The 20,018-nt window shown below is 42.4% G+C and overlaps 1 protein-coding gene across 1 annotated transcript in view; it reads right to left on the reverse strand.

The window, feature by feature from the left end:
- Nucleotides 1-930: 930 nt before the first annotated feature.
- The window catches only part of NIPAL2 (NIPA like domain containing 2), a 36,347-nt gene continuing 17,259 nt past the window's right edge, over nucleotides 931-20,018 (reverse strand). Inside the window, exons 5-11 of the mRNA XM_026060161.1 lie at nucleotides 18,557-18,678; nucleotides 11,532-11,628; nucleotides 7,079-7,214; nucleotides 4,546-4,634; nucleotides 2,778-2,841; nucleotides 1,346-1,440; nucleotides 931-1,025 (exon numbers count right to left, since the gene is read on the reverse strand). Coding sequence (XP_025915946.1) covers nucleotides 931-1,025; nucleotides 1,346-1,440; nucleotides 2,778-2,841; nucleotides 4,546-4,634; nucleotides 7,079-7,214; nucleotides 11,532-11,628; nucleotides 18,557-18,678 — 698 coding nt within the window. The remainder of the gene's footprint in view (nucleotides 1,026-1,345; nucleotides 1,441-2,777; nucleotides 2,842-4,545; nucleotides 4,635-7,078; nucleotides 7,215-11,531; nucleotides 11,629-18,556; nucleotides 18,679-20,018) is intronic.

Below are 20,018 nucleotides of genomic sequence, written 5' to 3' on the forward strand. Positions count from 1 at the left end.
CCTGTTTTTTCCAGCCATGCCTCGTGCAGGAGCACCATAGATTTAGGAAGGGGGTGGGACTGGCCCTGTGTCCTCTGCTTTTCTCTTTCAGAAGTATCTTTGCAAAAGACACCAAGGGAGGGAGCCTGGCTCCCCATTTCCTCTGGAGAACTTGGCACCCTCTTCACTAAAAAATTGTTTCCCTGAAAACAGATGCTAAGCCTCAGGCTAGACTATACTAACACAGTTTCTCCTCGGTTCAGCCCAGTGCACAAGACTCTTCTGGGAAGCTATAAAATGTCAAGCACTGTTCCCTAACTCTGCCTTGGCTAAGCCACCTCACCGGTGTGTGCATGTGCGCGTGCACCTACATTTCTCATGAGTCTGATGAAGCAAGAAGCAAGTCGGGACTTTCCCACTATACATAAATTAAAATACATTGTGTATACATGTTTATGTAYACTGCATACATGCACACAGTTTTTGACTGTTAAATAGAAAACAGAAAGGATCAGATTTTTAAAGGTATTAGACATACAGCAGAATACTTTAAGTCACTTATGAAAATTCTCCTAATTTCCCATCTTTGTCTTTAAGCATCTAAGCACATCTGGGGGTTTTCAAAAGCAAATTTTAAAAATCCTGTTTTGTGCCTATTTGCATTTCTGGGCAATTAAAACTAAAAATAGCTCCAAATCATCACTAAGAGACATTTATAGCAGGAGAATGTTCAGTTTCATTAACACTTATTAGTTCTTCTTAAAGCTTCCTTTATCTTCATAACACACTTGGGACAGTCAGGGGATAAATTAAGTAGGATTAAATAATACTATGACACATCGACATACAGGAATACAATAGACACTTGAATATGTCCAACGAAAAGGTGCTCCTGATCCTTGTTCCAGCGGTGTTCCTCTTGTTAACTGGAAAGTAAGGTGTTTTCTTCTTTCAGCTTTGAGGTTTCCCCAAGTCGTCTTCATTATTCAAAGTGCCATAGCACAAATGGTGGGAATCTGGCTGTATTTTGCCTGTCACTTTTTGTCCTAAGGAATGGGGGTGAGGGAAGGGAAAAACAACAACTCTATGAAAAATTTTAATAAAACAAATCCCCCACCAATCCATCATTTCAGCATTCTTTGCTCCAGTAATCATTGTTTTCACTTGACTGGTTGTAACAATAGCTTGGAAAAAGTCTGAAAAATTCTTTGAAAAATCTCTTGGGAACAGAAATAGAAATTAAGGGTACAGTATATTTATTAAATATGATTAGAGAACATTCCTGACTCAATTCTCCCAGGTCATCCCATTATCTGCTATCTCATTTTTAAACAGAGAGACAGAAAAAAGAAAAAACCCTACTCACCAGGAATATGTCCACAGTCAATATAAGGAATTTGTAAATGTTCCTCTTTTTTATTTCTTGTAATTAAAAATACACCAAGGAAAGAGAGGAGACACCTGCAAAAAACAGTGACATAGTATAATTAGGGACAATAATTGCATCTGAGATGAGGATTTCTTTCCATGTTTCTTTTTCAAGGACTTCCAAACCTGAGCTGCTCAGCTTATAAGTAAAGAAACTTTTATTCCTGGCAGCTCTATAAATTCAACTCGGGCTCCCTGTCAGTCTAGTTTTTGCCTCCTGAAGCTTTATTATCAGTACCAAGGGCTCTGCAAACAAAATTACACTTTCCATGACATAGGAACCAAATGTCTGTGAGCGTGAGACCACAACATTTGAATCCTTGAGCACATCTTCACAGAGTGTCTGAACTAGCATTTTAGCACTTCCAATTTCATTAGCAACTCAGTCTCATTACAGATGGTCAACATCTCTGTTGTTTTTCTCATTTGACTGTGTCTCAGGGGCAAGCTGTAAGCCAGGAGCAATGAGAAACTGCTATGCTTGGATAAATCTGTCCACTCTATGTTGGACACACAGTCACTACTTCCTGCCTGCCAAATACATGGATTGAATTTGCTCATCTCCATTTTCTGTTGCTTTTTTTGCAGTCAAACAACATAGTAGTTCTGTGCATCTACTCCAGTCTGACTGCAGGAGAAGAAGATGCCTGTAGTTGTCGGTCCCATTTATTTGACAGCAGTAGGAAGACACATGACCAAGAGTTCAGGGAGATGCATTTAACTATCACATGCCCATTATCAGATAACTTTTACCTGTCCCCTGAATTGTTACTATGCTGGTGGCCAGCAGAAGATTTCTGCTCTTGCTTAGCACTTTGGTTGCACTTCTTCAAACATTTACTGTTAGCAGCTTCTTAGCATGCTCTGAACTTTTCAGCAGGCATGCCATGTCTTCCTGAGCACATGAAAATGGGGGAGAGGTATTACAGTACCGCCTTGCAGGCAAGCAACTCATGCATCTGCCCGCAGCTAATGGCAGCAGAGAACAGCTGGACACGCAAGTGGAAGGTAACGTGGAAGGACATTTCTCGCAGTCGTAAAAGTCTCCTCTATAACATGATCTTTGGGGGAGAGCAGTGATCTGTCCTTCCTTCAGGAAGAACACATGCTGCTAGTTTTTCATTCCATCATGGGATTAGTAGTTCATAAGTGTCTCAAATTTTTACATATTTGGATTTAAAAACAGGCCTCCAAACCCCCATAGCACTGATATTAATCTTTCCTTTAATGTTTTTTATCCTACTGTAATGGCTATTCCATAATACTTTAATAACAAGATGGGTTTCTTCTTACTGAGAAAAGAAGGCACTCCACAAAGCAATATTGTTCCAATACAAGCTTTAGTGCAGATTTTCAGCTGATACACTTACCCGAACAGAAACATGAACACACTCAGCAAAGCTGCACTTTGGAATTCCTGATAAAATATGACCCCTGGAATGTGACAGAAACAAGAGTTGCAGATCTTGACTGGATTCCAAGTGATATGAATTACAGCTGGGAGGGTCAGGAGCAGTGTCATGCTCAAATGGAGCAAAAAAATCCCAAATATGGTATTAATACACATTATGGGGGGGGTTCACATTATATGTCCATATTCTATTATGTAGGCTTTCTCAGGATACTGTATGGGACTGGAGAAGAATTAGTTTATCAGGCTGGAGCGCTTGCTGTTATTAACTGCACAGATGCAGGTATTTTTTGCATTGTCAGCAACAGTTTTTACACAGGTCAGACTCAAGGTCTTATTCACAAGCAGAGTCATACCAGTAGAGCTAACAGGTTCTTCATGGATTTAGTTAAGCCACTCCAGCAGGCCATCTTAGCTCCAATTAAGAACAGGTTTTAGATAACTAGCAGTGTCACTGATATTTAAACCAAGTTAAGGGCTCCAGCAGCCAAGTTTGCCAAATCTTTCTGGCTGAAGGGATCACTAACTCTTTCTGGTCACCCCTTCTCTAGGAATTAGCACTTCTGCAGTGGTGGTGACAGAACCAGATGCGTATCTGGATCTCAGCTGCCCCAATTCACAGCCAAATGTGTGAGCTTTAAACCACTGAGGAGCATAGTTTTGCTTAGAAACATCAGAGTGTGAACTGGAGCAGCTGAAGAGTGAATGTATCTTCAAAGGCTGCAACTAGGGATGGGGGAATCACTAAAGAAGGTACCTTCTGAAAGTACCCCAGCAAGATTCAGCAGAGCTCGTTCTTCTGAGCCCTACACTGGTTTAACTAACCTGGTGCAAATGCATGTGTATCCAGTCTCAAAGCTATTAAGCTGTTCCTGAATAGGTACTTGATCTTTTTAGGAGGCACAAGGCCAAATTCTCCATATGGTCACAAGAATGCAACCCCCTCTTGGCCAAAGTCTCCTCTCAGTCACAAAATGTAGGTCTCTGACACAGGTGCTGAGACAATCTGTGCATGAAGCTAACTCCCCTTCTCATTAACGGCAGCTCTGCATGAGAAACTCCTGCACAGCAATGACAGGAAAGCCCCCAGTGTGTGTTAAAATGAGTCATAAATGTTATAACAACAAGATCATTTTGGCTCATTGCTGATACAGCATCTTAGTCCTCCTCCCTGCTCATGTTCTTACACTGTGCACCATTTCCAAGATTTGCAGTTGCTCTTTAACAACACTGAGTTCAAAGTTCTCAGCCAGAATAAAATGTTAAATGCTTAAAAGGTTTTCAGAGTCATTTTATTTCCTTCACTTAACCTAGAATTCCACCTTCTGAAACTGAATATACACTAACTACTATGAAACACAGCTGGTTGTCATTTGAGTAGTTTGCCAGGCTGTTAAAATTACTCTGCCAGTTCGGATATGGAGAGGCTGGTGTGCACATGGTAAATGCATTTACTGGATGTGAAGATGAGGCTAGGACAAATGCAGGTATTTCCAATAAGCCAGGAAGGCACAGTAAACTGTACATAGCAAAAGCTAGAATTTGATTATTTTTATTTTGCTTCAAAGGTTATGAACTTACTCATTTTTCAGAACTTAAACACCTGTCAAATAAGAAAAAGTTCTTCTGGTGGAGACAAACATGACTGGTTTGTGTTTCTGTCAGAGGTGATAATTCAAGCTTGATCCTTAGAAAATCATTCTGGAGACAGAAGGCCAGAAACAAACCTGAAATGATGGCACTGGTTGTGGTGAACACAAAATTAACGGGCACAACTGCTCTCGCTTCATACAGCTCCATTGCTTGATTCAAGAACCTGGAAGACAAGGGTTATTGCACCTCGTAGCTACAGGAAGTTCTTGCCGCTTCAAGAAAGTCTATGCAATTTAATGTAAGTTTAATAATAAGTCTGACTGTTTCTCACCACAATATTAAATAGCCCTGGACTAATGGGTAACCATATCGAATTGGCTGCTGGGTTTGACTGCAGAGTACAAACAGGACAAAGCCAGAAGGTTGGAGGGGATTCCTCTGGCCATGGGCTATCATTTGAAAGTCCCTACTGAAGCCCTGCCAGAAGAATGTTGTCTGACACAGATAAGGGAGGAAAGCTAGGGTGTCACTGCCTGTGGTCTGCATCAGTTCCTGGAAGCTATGCTGCCTGCAAGCAGCCAGGGTCAAGTTGCTCTAATTTAAACAGGTCGTGTAAGGGTATACTTCCAGCATGGTTAGACATGTGAGTCCTTGTAGGAACAGTTCCACTTTGCTGAAGTCCACATTGCTGCCTCTTTGCTGCTGCTGCTCAAGCCAACTCGGTTAAAATACACATTTGTATGTTTATCCATGCAATCACACCCCAGCTTACGGGGGGCATACTCTGTCTTGCCAGGAAAGTCCGGGAAGGTGGCTCCAAGCCTGTGCTCCTGGAAGCTCTGGAAGCTCTGTGTTGTGCTTCTCAGAAAGGCAACACAAAACCTCACCAGAATCATCAGCAAGATGCAGGACCACATGAGCATACACTGAGCACAAACCCACAGGACCAAGATGCTGGTGAGCAGGTCATGGAGCAGCCCTCATGGTCTGCATCAACTGACGAAAAAAGCAAATGAACCCACTTGTAAGAAGAACAGTGCTATCAACCTCTACTCCTAAGGAGATGAATCATGAGTGTGAACCCTGGGATGCATGAGCAGATATTGTGTTAAACCAGCAATGCATTTCAAACAGACAGAGAAAAATCAAGAGACTGCGGAGTGTATTCAAAACCTATAAAAAGAACCATGTTTAAATGTTTCACTGGTACAATATATGTGAACAGTAAAAATCCAAGACTGGATCTGTTTTAGCCATTAAAGTAATTGCATGGTTATTTTAGCAACTGTTGAACAGTCTCCATGGTGCTTTAAAAGTAAAGAAATCCTACATATCCACAGGATAGTCAGGATTTTGAAGTCATTGAAAACACCTCATTATTTTCTCCCATTTGCAACAAACTTGGTCACGGGGACTAAAACAGAGATACCAAGGCCCAGCATTGAATCCAGGAGGATGTTGCAGCATGGGCTGTTCTGAGCTAACACATGACAGTTAAATAAAACAAGAGAGAAAGCAAAATAAAATGAAAAATCTAGACTGAAAGCACTGTCTCCTATAGAAAATGTGCCCAATGGAGAAGAGAGGAAGAGACACTGAGCCCAGGGAATGAAATGGGCACATTTCACTTCTGTTCTAATTCTGACCCAGCAAAAGAAAGAAAGAAAAGAAAACCTGGCAAGAAGGAGAAGTTAATTTGGGAGCTTCCTATTTACTAAACTTTTATTTCCTATTTTAAATGGCCTGAGCTGTTCTTCCAGTGAAGACAAGCTGGATGTAAATCACTCTCTAATCTCTTGCAGGGGAGTTCCTGAGTCAGCCATGGAGAGTCACTGCAYAATAACACATGGACTTCCTGAGTCCACATGGGAATGATATGTTCTGCCATGAGAAAGCTGGGTTGGCTCTTCTACCGGAAAATAATCATGCAAGTAAACACTCAGGCTCACACTGGAGCAGTCTAGATGAGATTATTGAATGATGCTATCAGTACCTGAAGCAGAGGGACCGGCAATAAGGGAACAGACACTCCGTTCAGCTGCAAGCAATATTTTACCATGCTGCCACCCGCAGCAATCTGCAAAGGCAGCATGAAACAATCACTTAACAGGCTAGAGGCCAGCAGGGAAAACCCCATGTCCCCTGCTCACCAAAAGTTAACTGTTTCCTAAAGAGGCACAGACATACAGGGTAACAAAGCTCAACAGGCAGATTTAAAAGAAGTGGGGAGAAAGTAGGGGTAAATTCTCTTCTTCAGCTTGTTGAGTGACATAAGCCAGGAAAAAGAGGTGTGTAATGAGGGTATATGTGGCTGTTTGATTATTCAGCAATGAAGGTTTTTAAAAGTAGCAGCAAAAAGCATCAGGAACATAACTTTCTTTTAATAAGTTCAAAACCTGTGGCAAAACTAAAACTGAATTTGGAAAAACTGCATATGAGTTGATAATGAAAGGAGGTAGCACCTTGTGTAATTAATCAATTACAAACTGAGAAATAAAGTCTAAATATACAGTATAATCAACTGCAGGCAATTCATGCATCTGTCAACGCTCTGTCAGGAATTTGTTGCATTTAACTGTAATTTGTATCTAGAGTCAATAACAGTACTGAACAAAACTGACAGATAAATGGGTACAAAGGTTAGCAGATTAGTAGAAACTCACTTACTTGACTTGGAAAGCACAAGCAGCTGCCATTAAAACACACATGATATAGAAAACAGGATAAGTAAGCTGCATTTTACCCTTCACAGAGTGTGTTATCATGCTGGCCACAGCCTTTACAGCAATGACAGTCAGTGATGCTGAAAGAGAAAGGGAGAGATTAGCAGGGCAGCATCCGCAGCAAGTGCCTCAGAGTGTCAGCGAGGGAGGACGACCTGCCAGGTCGCATCCAAAGGACTCTCTCGTCTGAAGAGAGACTGAAGTAGAGTTTCGATGCCTAAATCAAAACACATGAATTTATAAACCCTTGATAAGCTACTGCCTAAGCTCAGAGTGACATTAACTCCCCGCGTGCTTTATTGTTTTGCTTTGAAGTTCCTCTGGCATTGAGGTCTGCAACCCTGCATCTACCCAGGATTTCCCCATTTTCACTAGAGTAGGTCAGGTTGGAGTTTATTTTATATGTAGGCCTCATAAAATCCTGCAAGGTAGGACTCTGTGCATGTGTGTGTGTATGAGAGAGAGAGAAGCTGAACTTAGGCTGAGGAAAAAGCTGAATCCATTTCCCACTTTTGCGCATACAGCCTAGACACTGAACTATCAGACCGAAGGGGAACCACAGCCCCCACATCTTCCAGACATATTTTATTTAGTCCCAGCTGCTAATTTGGAGCCCATGTTGTATTATTCAGGAGAGGGTCTGAGGCATCTCATTATCTGTTTGAAGCCTCTGGACATCTCCTTAGCAGCCTGTATGTGATACTGGCAGCCTAAAGGTTTAAAATAAATCCTCACCCTCAGGATTTCTTTGCTGAGTAAGGAGTTGGTGAAAGGTGGACAGAGCTGACGCTTTGGGTCCCATCACAAGGCACCGACCTCCCCCCATGAGCTATAAACAGTGTCAAGGCAACTAACACAGGGGTCTGCATTTCTTTCCAGGGACCAGGATCTTCAAACCATGACTGGATTTAGCTCACAAACAGAATATTTAAGTAGTGCATTTTCAATCCATTTAGCTATTGTCATTCCTTCACTACAAAATGAATCCTGTTTAAAAGACAGCAGGCAAAGATTTTTATATACGTCGCCAGTCCAGAGAAGTCTTGCAACACACATCATTTAGAAAAGAGGCTGATGTTTCAACTATGAATCTAGTTCAACTAGATTTCCTTTTGGAATGTGCTCTTCATTTGTTGAATCTAAACTAAGTAGGTTGTGATTACTCAAGTAAAATGTAACAAATTCAAAACAAAGTAAGAATAATAAGAAGAGTCAGAGTGTAGAAAAGATCTTAAAAGAAAGGTAATTAATCATCAGGAACACAGTCCCTCAGCTGGGATCCAGCTTCTTCCAGAGCTTAGGAGTGTTCGATTTCAGTTTTCTGATTCATCCTAGTGTAGATGCAAAACTCAGATTGGCAAGGAGATCTGCACTTTCCAAAGAGGAATGGGAGAAAGGTGGGGGAAGAAGGAAGGATTCAGGTCTGGGGATTTAATTCCAAGCATTTTTCTTGTAGCTATTCCAGAAGTTCAGAGGGAGTTTAAGAACTGCATGCATCTCATAATGATCCTGTTCACAGTCATGAAATACTGCTTTAATGGCAACCTTTGCTCATCGTCAGCATTTCACTTCTTGTACCATAATTGAAATAGGTGGAGTTGTTTAACAAAGTAGTACTCAAAGTGAGCAGAGTTTGCCAAATTCTAGACTGTGGTGATGCTAATGATATGAGAAAAGCCAAAAAATACCCCCAAATCCCAACAAGCAGCCTACATAATGATTGAGAGTTGTACTGTAAGATGGCAGAGTTATTATCTTAAAATAATATTTACAAGTGAAAAMTGGTACTTTGAATTGTCCAACTGAGAGCAAGATTTCAGAAGAATTGTTTCTGATGACAGGGCAGTTTCCATCTCCTACAATTTTAACACATCAGAAAAGAAAGTGTAAGTGTTTTGGGTTTTTTTTTTTTTTCCGAAAAGCGAAATGTTCTTTTAGTTCAAATAGCCCTGGAATAGGTTTTGAAACCTAGGAAATGATTTTGCTGTCTCTGATAAAATGACCTCCCCCAAGCTCATGTGACAAATTATGTCACTGTCCAGCTGTTAGAGCAGGAAGCTCAGAAATCCCACTTTAATCTGAATTTTTTCCCCTGAATTTATGATAACTCCCAGTATATACATGAGGTAAGATAGTTCTCACCAAATCAACTTGCAGACTTGTACTAAGCAAAATGTTTGCAGATTTTACGATCACTTCTGTATTTTCTTCATAATGAAAGTAGGTCTCATTGTATCCAATGAGACACAAAGGTTGCATCATCTTTAGAAAAGCTTTTCTACATTTCATTTATATCCTCTTCCAGGACCTTATCAGTGCAGATATTAGAAAAGGCAGAAATTCCCCTCCACAAGATGTCACAGAGAATTTTCTGCAGAGAGCCCCCAAACCTTGGCCACCAGTCCTGTAGCCAGGGCCCTCCGAGGGCTGTTAATGTGTCAGACGGTGGAGAGCAAAGCTGCTGGGCCTTCTCTCAGCCCTTGTGAACCAGCAAAGCTCCCCAAGACTTTGCTCAGCAGAAGGGTCAGAGACCAAACAGAAGACTAAAAGTAGTTTTGTGGGGGGCTGCCAGGCACCAGGATGGCTGCAGTAACTGGAGCCAGCCACAGTTCTGGATTTCCTGCTCGAGGGAAATGTCAGTATTTCAAAAGTTCCCATGAAGCAGAATTTGTTTGTTTGTGTCTTTTTTAATAGAGTAGAAATAATGACACATTATTTCTGAAGCTGCATATGTTCACCAAAACCTCAGCAGCCACTAACTGAAATTGTGACTTTTTGGTTGATTTCAACCTGACCACCAAATACAGTTAGTTTCTGCTGGGGAATCCAAGGGTTAGGAGCACGCCACCCGTCCCTTTGCCACTGGGGGTGTCCAAGCTCCCAGACTCCACAGTGAAACTCGCAGCCCAGCCTGCGCAGCCAGGTGGCTGAGCTCCCTCAGACTGTGGGTCTGCTGTAGACCAGGGCAGCCCTCATAGTGAGTCTGCCCAAAACTGCAGCAGTCAGGAGTGGAAACCCATCCCGTTGCTAGGCTTCCCAYTATGCAGCAAGGAGCCTGGAATTGCTCGGGAGTGCTCAGCTTTTCCTGCTCCTGGTGGCAGAGCCAGAAACTGGGAGCAGTTCAGGTGAGCTCTCCCAAAGCTCCCAGGCTCCACATGAGGATCTGAGACCTGGTCAAACTCACACATCCTACACTCTCCTGCAAACCAAGAGCAGTCAAACACTTAGGCCCAAGACTCAGGGCTCTTAATTCTCTGTCTCATGTGGAGAGTATGGAAAGCCCTCAAGGCTCACATAGAGCTACAGATCTTAATGTTCCTGATGCTGGGGAATTTAAGTGGGTGGACTGTCCCGAAATGGTAGATATGAAAGTCGAAGCTTATCAGCTGGGTAAGAAACCAGGCAAGGATCTGGCAGAATCCAACCAACAAATCTACAAGAGTTTTTCACCTTCAATTAAATCCAAATTGTGTAACTGGCAAACTCCACTGAAACTCTGTTTTATCAAAACATTTCTGACCAGCTCCATCATAAACATGTTTTATAAGTCTTTGCAAGTTGATACATGTACCCACTGACCTCAAAGGAAATTGGATTGATTTCAGTGGCACAGTTTCAGCCCCTTTCACCTCAACCAAAGAAATATGGTGTCCTGTGAGGGTTTCTGTGCAGAACTGAGAAGACAAAGATGGGAGAAGATGTGGAGTGGTAATAAATTCTTAATATATACCTGCAAGCAATAGAACTTTGCAGATAACCTCCTGCCTTTTTTCAAAATTGGTTCAAATCTGACTTTATTAGAAGCTGCCTCAGAAAATGATATTTCCTTGTTTCTCTGGATATTGATTATTTTTGACAGCAACATTAATCAGAACACAAACTTCAATGGTCCACTGAATTCTTCTTATGCTTCTGAAAAGGTGGTGAAGCACAAGAAGTCACATATGCAGACAGTCATAGGTAATTCAAAGAAAAGTTTCCAGAAAGTCACACTGTAGCACTGCATATACTTACAAAGTGCTTACAAGGTCTTCAGTTGCTCTGTTTTAAATTACAGATTTTCACAGCTAGCCTGCTCTCCAAATGACATATCAAACAGACTCAGTAATCCTCAATCCCAGGATCTAAACATAAAGTGTTATTTTAAAAGGCTTCAACAGCTTATTCATTTAAGCAAATCTGTAAATGGAAATAGTCCTAGCAATAAACACAGAAACTATGCTTAATAATTGGCTTTTCTCTTCAAAAAGGGACCACAGTAAAATCATGTAAATGTTTTACGGATTCTCCTTCAGCACACAACTTTGAAATGGCCCTGATCTGAACAAGTAGGGGAGACTGAGTGACAAGGAATTATCAAGCAACAGACAGCATCGTTAAAGTGAATATGTTCTTACCCAGTAGTGCTACCATCATTAACAAAACCACGATGTGCTTCACAGCCTTTCTTTTGTAAAAATAGAGGAGAATGCAGAATATGATTATTTCTAAGATCTGGAAGTAAAAAGGAAGAAAATTAGAGCTGTTAAATTACATAATAAATCCTTCATTCAAAGTCTTTTAGGTGTCACATTCATCTACTCTGCTCTAACAGTTCAAAGGAGAATTACTCTATTAAGCATCTTTGACTAAAAAGTAACCTTATCACCAGTCAGCTGAGTTATCAAACAATTGTTCTCGTATATCTTTTGTATTGTAGAGAAAGTTAACTTTAAGCATTTATTCTTTCTTTATTTTTTCTTTTTGCTCATCTATTTTCTCATTGGTAGCATTAAGAAGACGTTTTTAATGTGACAGCAAAGTTACCCACGTTTGCTAGAAATAAGTCTTACAGAAACTCCATGTTTACAGTCCCTACAGAGTGCAGCACTTACCTGGAGGAATGGCCATCTCTCCTTCTAGCAATGGTTTTCTAGTGTCCACCCCTGTGGCATGCAAGCTCACTTTTTGCCACCCTCTTTGCCCTTCTCCCTGACCCTAACCAAAAAAATCTTTAACACTGTCTTTTTGTTCAAACCTGCTGCCACACATCATAGTACGAGGGAAAGCATTTATTTCGTGTGGTGGTTTTCAAATCACAGGCTACCTGTCAGAAGAGTACCTGGAAAAGCTCTGCAACACACTAGCAGATCGTGCTGCAGGACATCCACAGTTGCCGAAGCAGCTTTACTTACACTGTACACAGTCCAAATTTGCTCCCTCAATAACATCTGACAGCTCAATGACTGACAGTTAAATTTACTGAATTGCTATTAATATGTCTCCTTGCAGATTCCCTTAGTAACTCTTGCTTTTTGTGCAGTGCCATTTCAGCAGCAGCGGCTCAGCAGAAGCTCCCTGCTATTACCAGCTATGGAAGTCACCACTAGACCTCACTCTGGGCTGAAAAGCCAGGCAAGTGAGACGGCTCCGGGGAGCAATAGAGTCTGCCAGGCTGGCAGACAGCAGCCCATCTCCAAACAAATATTCATTCTACTCTCATTTTACCTGAAAAGATGACTGAGAGGGAAGAAGGCAGGTCACCGGCCTGCCTCCTACCAGGGTCCTGCTGTGGCCCTCAAAACCCTCCTGATGAAGACCAGGTCAAGGAGAGTACTCAGGTGGTGCAGCTGTGGCTCTACGGCTGTGGCTCTGCAGCTGCTTTCTGTGATCACCCCTGCAGCTGTGGCCGAGGTAACTTTTGCCAGTGATGCCTGGGAGGTGGGAAGCCCAGGAAGCAAGGGCACGCCATGGTGACACCGCTCCAGCTGCACTCAGCTCAGGGAGAGGCTGAGGACAACCTATCTGCACATGACAGAAACACCATGGCCTCCTCCTTCCCCTGCGTACGACTCTGGAGGCTGGCCTGTACATGTGACGACCTCTGTGTGTCCTCCCAGGTCTGATCCTGCAAATATCACATGCAACCATGGAAAGCCCAGGTATCTGGAATGGGGACCCAATCATGGCCATAACCAGGAGGGCAGGGTGGCAGGTGACTGACCTCCTGCAAAACACATTGAACTTCTGCCCTCACCCTCCCTCCCACCTCAACTGGTACCTGCTAACCAGCTCCAGGCTTCTACATCCTCAGCATCTTGAAAGCACAGATATTCTCCCTCCTACCCAAGGCATAAGGCAGTAGCTCAAATTCCCCTTATACCCACAGAAAACAACCAAGTGCCAGAGCCAAAGAAGCTTCTGTGAAGCCCAGGAGGCTGGTGGAAATGGGGATGATGGGGATCTCTGCACTGAGAGATGCTCAGAAGCCCAGTAGCTTTAGAGGCTGCATGAAGAAAGAGAAGTTTATGTGTGCATGTCAAGATGCAATCAAATGGGGAAAATAAAAAAGACAGAAGAGGAGATTGTCCTCATTACTGAATTTGATTCTTCTCAATTTTTTACTAAAGAAACAAATCCTAGAAAAACCTTATTTCTCTCTCTCTTTGGTTCCATCACCATGTTACTATTTTATGTTTTTTAATGCCACTCCACTCTTAGCCCAACAATAGCCATAAGGCAGCACTGGAATCAAAAAGGTCTGTGTGTTGAGCTGATAAAATTTCAAAAGAAACAACTGAACAGTTAGCAGCAATGGTTATATAATGTAACATAGCCAATTTCTCACCTTGGAGAAAGAGCACACCAGGAAAGGAGTCATCTGCTACAGTCAGCTACTAAATTTCTCTATCACACTAATGAACCCCCAACTTAGTAGTGTTCAAAAATATTAGCAGAACATAATTATGCTTTAATTAATTTTTGATTTACCTTCATAATTATCCTTTGCTCCCAAAGACAACCAAAAGGCAATTGCATCTCAGAACATTACTGATAACACTGATTTAGCTTTTATATCACATTTCTTAAAAAAATCCCAAGGAAACCAACAATCACAAGATTTAAAAAAAGCATACTATTTTCTGCAAACATGCGGTATTTAAAAAATATTTTGCTATTAGTTAAACAAATGCATTTCTGGGCTAATAATCTTTGCAATCTATTATGGAGTGCTGGTCTCATCTCCCCTCATAATGACTTCCCTTCCCACCATGCTAGCACCCAGGGGTGAAAGCTGGGACACTGTATGATAGAAAAGAGGCTTTTGCTCCAATCTTGCACAAACTAACTTCACCAGCTTCCCCAGGTTTATTCAACAGTGTAATAGTGGGTACATCCAAATTAGGAAACAAGGTAGGAGTCATATTAGGAGCTGCAGACATGTGAGGCCACCCTGGCCTCCCCATGGAAAACTAGGGCAGTGTCTTGAGGGAACTCAAGGAGAGGAGAAGTAAAGGCAGCAGCTTTGCTGTTCATACCACTGGCAAACACATCTTAGGGCTAGAGGGGAATATCATGTTATCAGGCTGCAGCTACAACAGACTTCAAATTGCTTCAGTTGCTATTTTGACAGTGAACAATTGCTAACAGAATGGAAGAAAGCTGTGCTAAGTAAACATGCTCCATATGAAAAGGTGCCCAGGCTAAGAAAGAAATTCCGGAGGTTTCACAGGTATCCTCTTCCTTGATGCACCAGGTCAGGACAGGCATACAGGATGCTGTGACAGGGACAGGGCCATAGCACTGGGTGAGAGAGCAGTGTGGGACCTACTCCCCCACCGTGTGACCCAAGCACCCTTCACCTCTCCCAGACCCACTGAGCAGTTGTCACAGAGCAGGACAGAGACTGCATCCCATGTGCATAAACCTGTGAGACAGCCCTACTGCAGGCAGCAGTTGTACTTCAGGTATTGACCTGTTTTATATCACCTGGACATTCTTAACAGATCCCATCGTAGCACATAAAGGGAAGCACCGTTGTCTACGCGGTCACTTAGATTTCAAACGAGACAAGAACAACCTTCCACAAAACAGGCCCAGGGAAAATCGCTCGTCCAGGGCACTGCTGGATCTGCTGAAATGCTGTCTCCTGCCACCTCCAGCATGCTGCATGCTCTGGCACGTCACCATGACCTCCAAGAGCAGAAGGGAGCGCCGAGCACCACCAATCTCGACTGATCCACGTTTGCCACTGCTAGCTCCGTGCATCAGCCCTCCATCAGAACCCTGTCATCAGTTCTTCTTTTGCTAAAGAGCTACCACAAAACTCTATTGTGGTCTCTCTCTGCTTAAAAGCAAACCAACCCACCAAAAAAACCTGTGTCTGAAAGTAAACAGCCAAGCAAAACTGCCAAAGGAACATAAAGGAGTCCCTGACAACAGGCTCCGGAAGGGGCAGGCAGGTCTGCATGCTTGGCTGGGGCCACCTCCTGGGAAAGCCTGTAAGAGCAGTGGTGGTACGTGGCCAAGGACAGGCGGTCCTGAGGACGCACCTGCAGAGAAAGCTGATGTTTGCTTTTGATGGCTGTCATTTAACTTTACTCAGCTCTGCCAAGTCTCGCACACTGAGCATGAAATTCAGCCAATTAGCACTCACCTCATGCTCCCCAGCAGCCAAACTATTCTTCCTGTATTTGTGGTGCCACGGTTCTCTGCCACTCAGCGACCCACCAGCAGGTCACCTTTAGCCACTAGGCAAGGGAGAGGCCATGGCACTGAGCCACATGGCAAGCAGAGTGCGTGGCTCTAACAGGATCCCACACAGAAGGGCATCCTTCTGGGGTGCCCCAGCTGTTGCCTACGATTGTGTCCTGAGCACTACCCAAAATGGTGCCCTCTCATAGCTGATAGTTGTGGCAGTGTTAAATACAAATGCCAGGAATGGGAAGTGTTTAGATTAGCTCAGCTTCAGGTATTCTGTTTAGAAGAACTGAAGGAACTTGATCTGCTTAACAATCATTTTTGCTATTACAACTAATCTGTGCTGAAGTCCCTTCAAGCCCACATCTCATCAAGATTTTTATATTCATGATGTTTTCCATGTTTCTAAGCATTACCAGAAGGCACCAGATCAAAATACCACAGTCTCCCTCAACTGTTTTTCTAGGACATAACAGCAGCATAGGGATCAATGAACCAGGAGCCTTCTTCTAGGTCTTCCAGGCACTTTGAAGGAAAAACAGAAATTCTCTGAACCTGATTTTACAGAGATTAAATATTAACAACCCAATGTTCTTCTGTTTAGGGAAACCTAAGAGCTTCATCTATAATTGATGTCCTCTGTAGTGACTAAAAATGCACCTAAGCAAAAGAGAAAAAAACAAGATAGGATAGTCATTCTTGCTCAGACATGATTATGTTACTGCAAAGGCTCAGGAAGTGACTCAAAGTTGCCTCATGTGGCAACTTCAGGCTATTTTTTGCAGACCTCCTCTGATGCCAGTGGAGTGCCACGTGGGCATGGTTTATCACCCACACAGAACACTTTGTACCATTGGGGCTTTATATTTTTCAGCAGACCTCACATTGGGGCTACTTTTAGAAAGTTGGACTGCATTATACTGCTGTACTGTCTCCTCTCTCTATATATTTATACTGGAAACTCTGCAGCTTCTGCTGTGCTTTTTATATCTCAGCAGCCAACCTGTGCTAGGCGTTTTACAAACAAATATGAAGAGCTAGTTCCCTGCCCAGAGAGAATGTTTACAGCAGGATTTGTCTTAACTTCCAGCAGCATGCCAGCCTAATCAGGCTGGTATTGGAAGTCTTTTGTGGAGCCTTTCTCATCCCCTTCTTCTTTGAACACAAAGCTCAAAACAAATGAATCCAGGAAGCAGAAGGAACAAATCAAGCAATGTGTTGAATGACAATAGAGTCAACAAGACTTCCTGCATAGTTGGTCCTTCCCTGTAGCCCATGCTGTACCTGCAGAATTGGATGCTGGCTGAGGCCGGGGAAAGCGAGAAGAAGAGAAAGTCTAGGGGTTTCCTACCACCGCCTTATAGTCTCTCCTAGGAAGAATAAAGCAGTTTTCCTAGGTATTCAACTGTGTTCTTATGACCTTTTCCAGAAACAAAGTCAAAGATGTCTTCAGATGGGGAAGAGCCATTCTCCAGCAACCTGTTGGTTTTGAGAAAATGTGGGCTTCTGGACACCATCTCAAACTCCAACACCACCTGGCACAGAAATTTCTGATGCCACCAGGAGTGGATGGGGAACTTCCTCCCCCCCGCCATCTCTACACAGAAGGTGACACAGTAATTTAAAAATACTATTTAAAATACCAGGCTTTTTGTATTACCTACAGGTGGAACAGCATGGTAAAGGGGATATTCACTAGAGAGAAGGTCCTCCAGCACCAACTTAGTCTCCTGTCCTGAATCACCTCCTAAAGGAGTCCCTCTCCCTCTGCTGATTACTGTACAGAGATTTGCTGAAGCTCTTGCTGAGGCTGAAGTTAACCCTTGTGAGTACCCCAACCCCCTCCTCCCCCCACCCAAAAACCCTAGAGAGGCCTTCAGAAGCCTCTCTACTGCCTGAGTGAAAGTGCATGTTATGATGTAGGGAGCATGATCATTAATTTATTCCACTGAGCTGTATCTTTGAGGAGATTTGAAAATGCACAAAAAAACTGAGCATGAGAATCAATATTTTTTAGTGTTAACTTGTACTTTCTGCTTAACCAGTAGCATCACGAATAGTAAAGGTGTATTTAATGCCTGAAGGCTTGCTCAAAGATTAAGATCCTTAAACTGTCTACTCTAGAAGTAGCTTTCTAACTGAACTTCCTACTGAGAAAAGCCTGGGCACTAATAATGTAGCTGAAGTGAGGCACTTTACTGGGAAAAAGTAACATTTCTGAAGCTCACATACTGCATCTTCTATATTCAACTGAAGGAACAAATATTCAGCATTCTAGAGGGAGAGAGAGAAATTCCTCCTACTCACTCTGGTCTTGATTGTGATGCTAATTAGATGCATCAAAGAAGAAGGATGGGGTTTGAAGTTTGTATACAGATACTTTCAAATCAAATCGGTATTTTTGCATTTGAATTCAAACTCAGGTCCAGGTTAACAGTAGGCGGCAGTGAAGCAGGCAGTCTCTCCACATCTCTACTCCATACAAAGCTCATTTTGGCCAGGCTCAGCAATGTGAGGATAAAATAGAGTGGTAGGAAGACTAAAGCACGACCAGAAGGATACATAGCCTAATTTTCAAAAGCACAATTCTATCACATTCCAGAAAAACACTATAATTTAGATGTACATGCAGACAGTGTGGCATGAACACATACGTAGCAAGCATTACCAGTGCCAATACTTAGTCTTTCCCTCAAGTCCACTAAAAAATAAAATCTTTTCTTTCTCATCAGTCTTGCACAACTGTGACTTTCCCTTGGCACATAGCTTGAAAGACATCTTTTGGTTCAGCAGATTTTCAGCTTGGGGACTGGGTGACCCAAGGACTTGCTCTCTTTCCTATGAAAACCGCACAGGGAGCAATTTATCTTCCAGAACAAGTTTCAGACACTAATTCATAATGTTGCAAAAAGTCCAAGAACCCCAGTTATTCTAATTTAAGAACTGTAATTGAGATACTCACCGCATATATCACAAAAGGCCAGCTCACTAAGTAATTCTGTACTTTCTTTGCTGTGAGCTCTTGGGGTACATTTGGAGTGAAAGTCACCAACAGGTATGTTCCTGCTACTGCCAGCGTTCCTCCTTTAAAGAAAAGGCATGTTACTTTGGTAATACGCATAATCATGACTGCCCTTGCTCTCCAGCTCATTTGGAAATAGCTTATAGCAGAAAATTTTAGTCCATTTAATCAGATCAGGACTTAGGAAATTGTATTCTTATCTAGTATAATTTTTAATTAACACTCAAAGGATTCTGGAAATACGGAAAAAAGCTGTCAGTAAAGCCTCATGAATTAGGGCTCCAATTCAGCAACACGTTTTCAGATATTCTTGATTCTAATACCAAGTGCATGACAAAGGAGAATCAATCCTCTGTATTTCTCATAGGCACAAAGCAGATCACATAAACTCATCCTAAACTGAAAGAACAAGTTGTTTATTGAGGCAGACAGCTAGATCATTAAACAGTGCAAATAAATACAKCTCTTCTGAAGTCAGTGTGACCACAGAGATCTACACCAGCTATGGACCTGTCCTTGAAACTTTAAGCATAACAGATATATTCCAGTCCAATGCTTATGTGAAGCTGTCATGAAGCCAACATTTTGGCCACTCCCTGTTGTATTTGCAGACCTATGAACTGTTTTATAAAAGGTTGAATTGCAAGAGACTGTTCAGCCATCAGGTTCTCGGGGCCCCTTTTCAAGGTCAAACTTGCCTTATTGTGCTTTTAATAAAAATCTGGAAGTTCTGCCTTGTGGTCGGCCAGCTGACAAACACAGATGTTCATGGAGGTATCTAGATACAAGTGAGCCGATCATGAGCTCATAAACTGTATTGGATTAAATAAGATATTAGCTAATCAATTTTTTTTCAAGTAATCTTTAAAAATTCTTGGCAAACCTATATATCAGTATGGAATACAAGGCTTAGGAATACAAAACAAAGCACATCCGGAGGACTTTGCTGGCACTGCTATCACACACAGTTCCTTTGGAAAAGCAAAACTGTTCTATATTTATGTGCTTGCAAAAACATCACCATATTTCCCATCATACAGCTCATTCCTATGGAATGTAGCAACATTGTTAAATCCTTCTTGCAAAGTCTAACCCACAGAAATAAAATAAATCAGTGCTGAAAACTACTTAAAGCAACACACAATGTATAAGACCATAAGGGAAACATGATCAGTCGGAGGGGGGGCGGGGAGGGGGGGTCAGTTTTTGAATATAGCAGCTGAGCTGGCAAACTTGGATCCCAAACCTAAATAAATGTTATATAGTATTCCTGGAACAATACTGAACAGATCTCTCCAAAGAGAGAGGGGAGAGCAGTGGATGGTGTCTCCCTTGACTTCAGCAAGGGTTTTGACACTGTCTCCCATAACATCCTCATAGACAAGCTCAGGAAGTGTGGGCT

Source organism: Apteryx rowi, unplaced genomic scaffold (assembly GCF_003343035.1).
Source record: "Apteryx rowi isolate R43461 unplaced genomic scaffold, aptRow1 scaffold_165, whole genome shotgun sequence".
NCBI lineage: Eukaryota > Metazoa > Chordata > Aves > Apterygiformes > Apterygidae > Apteryx > Apteryx rowi.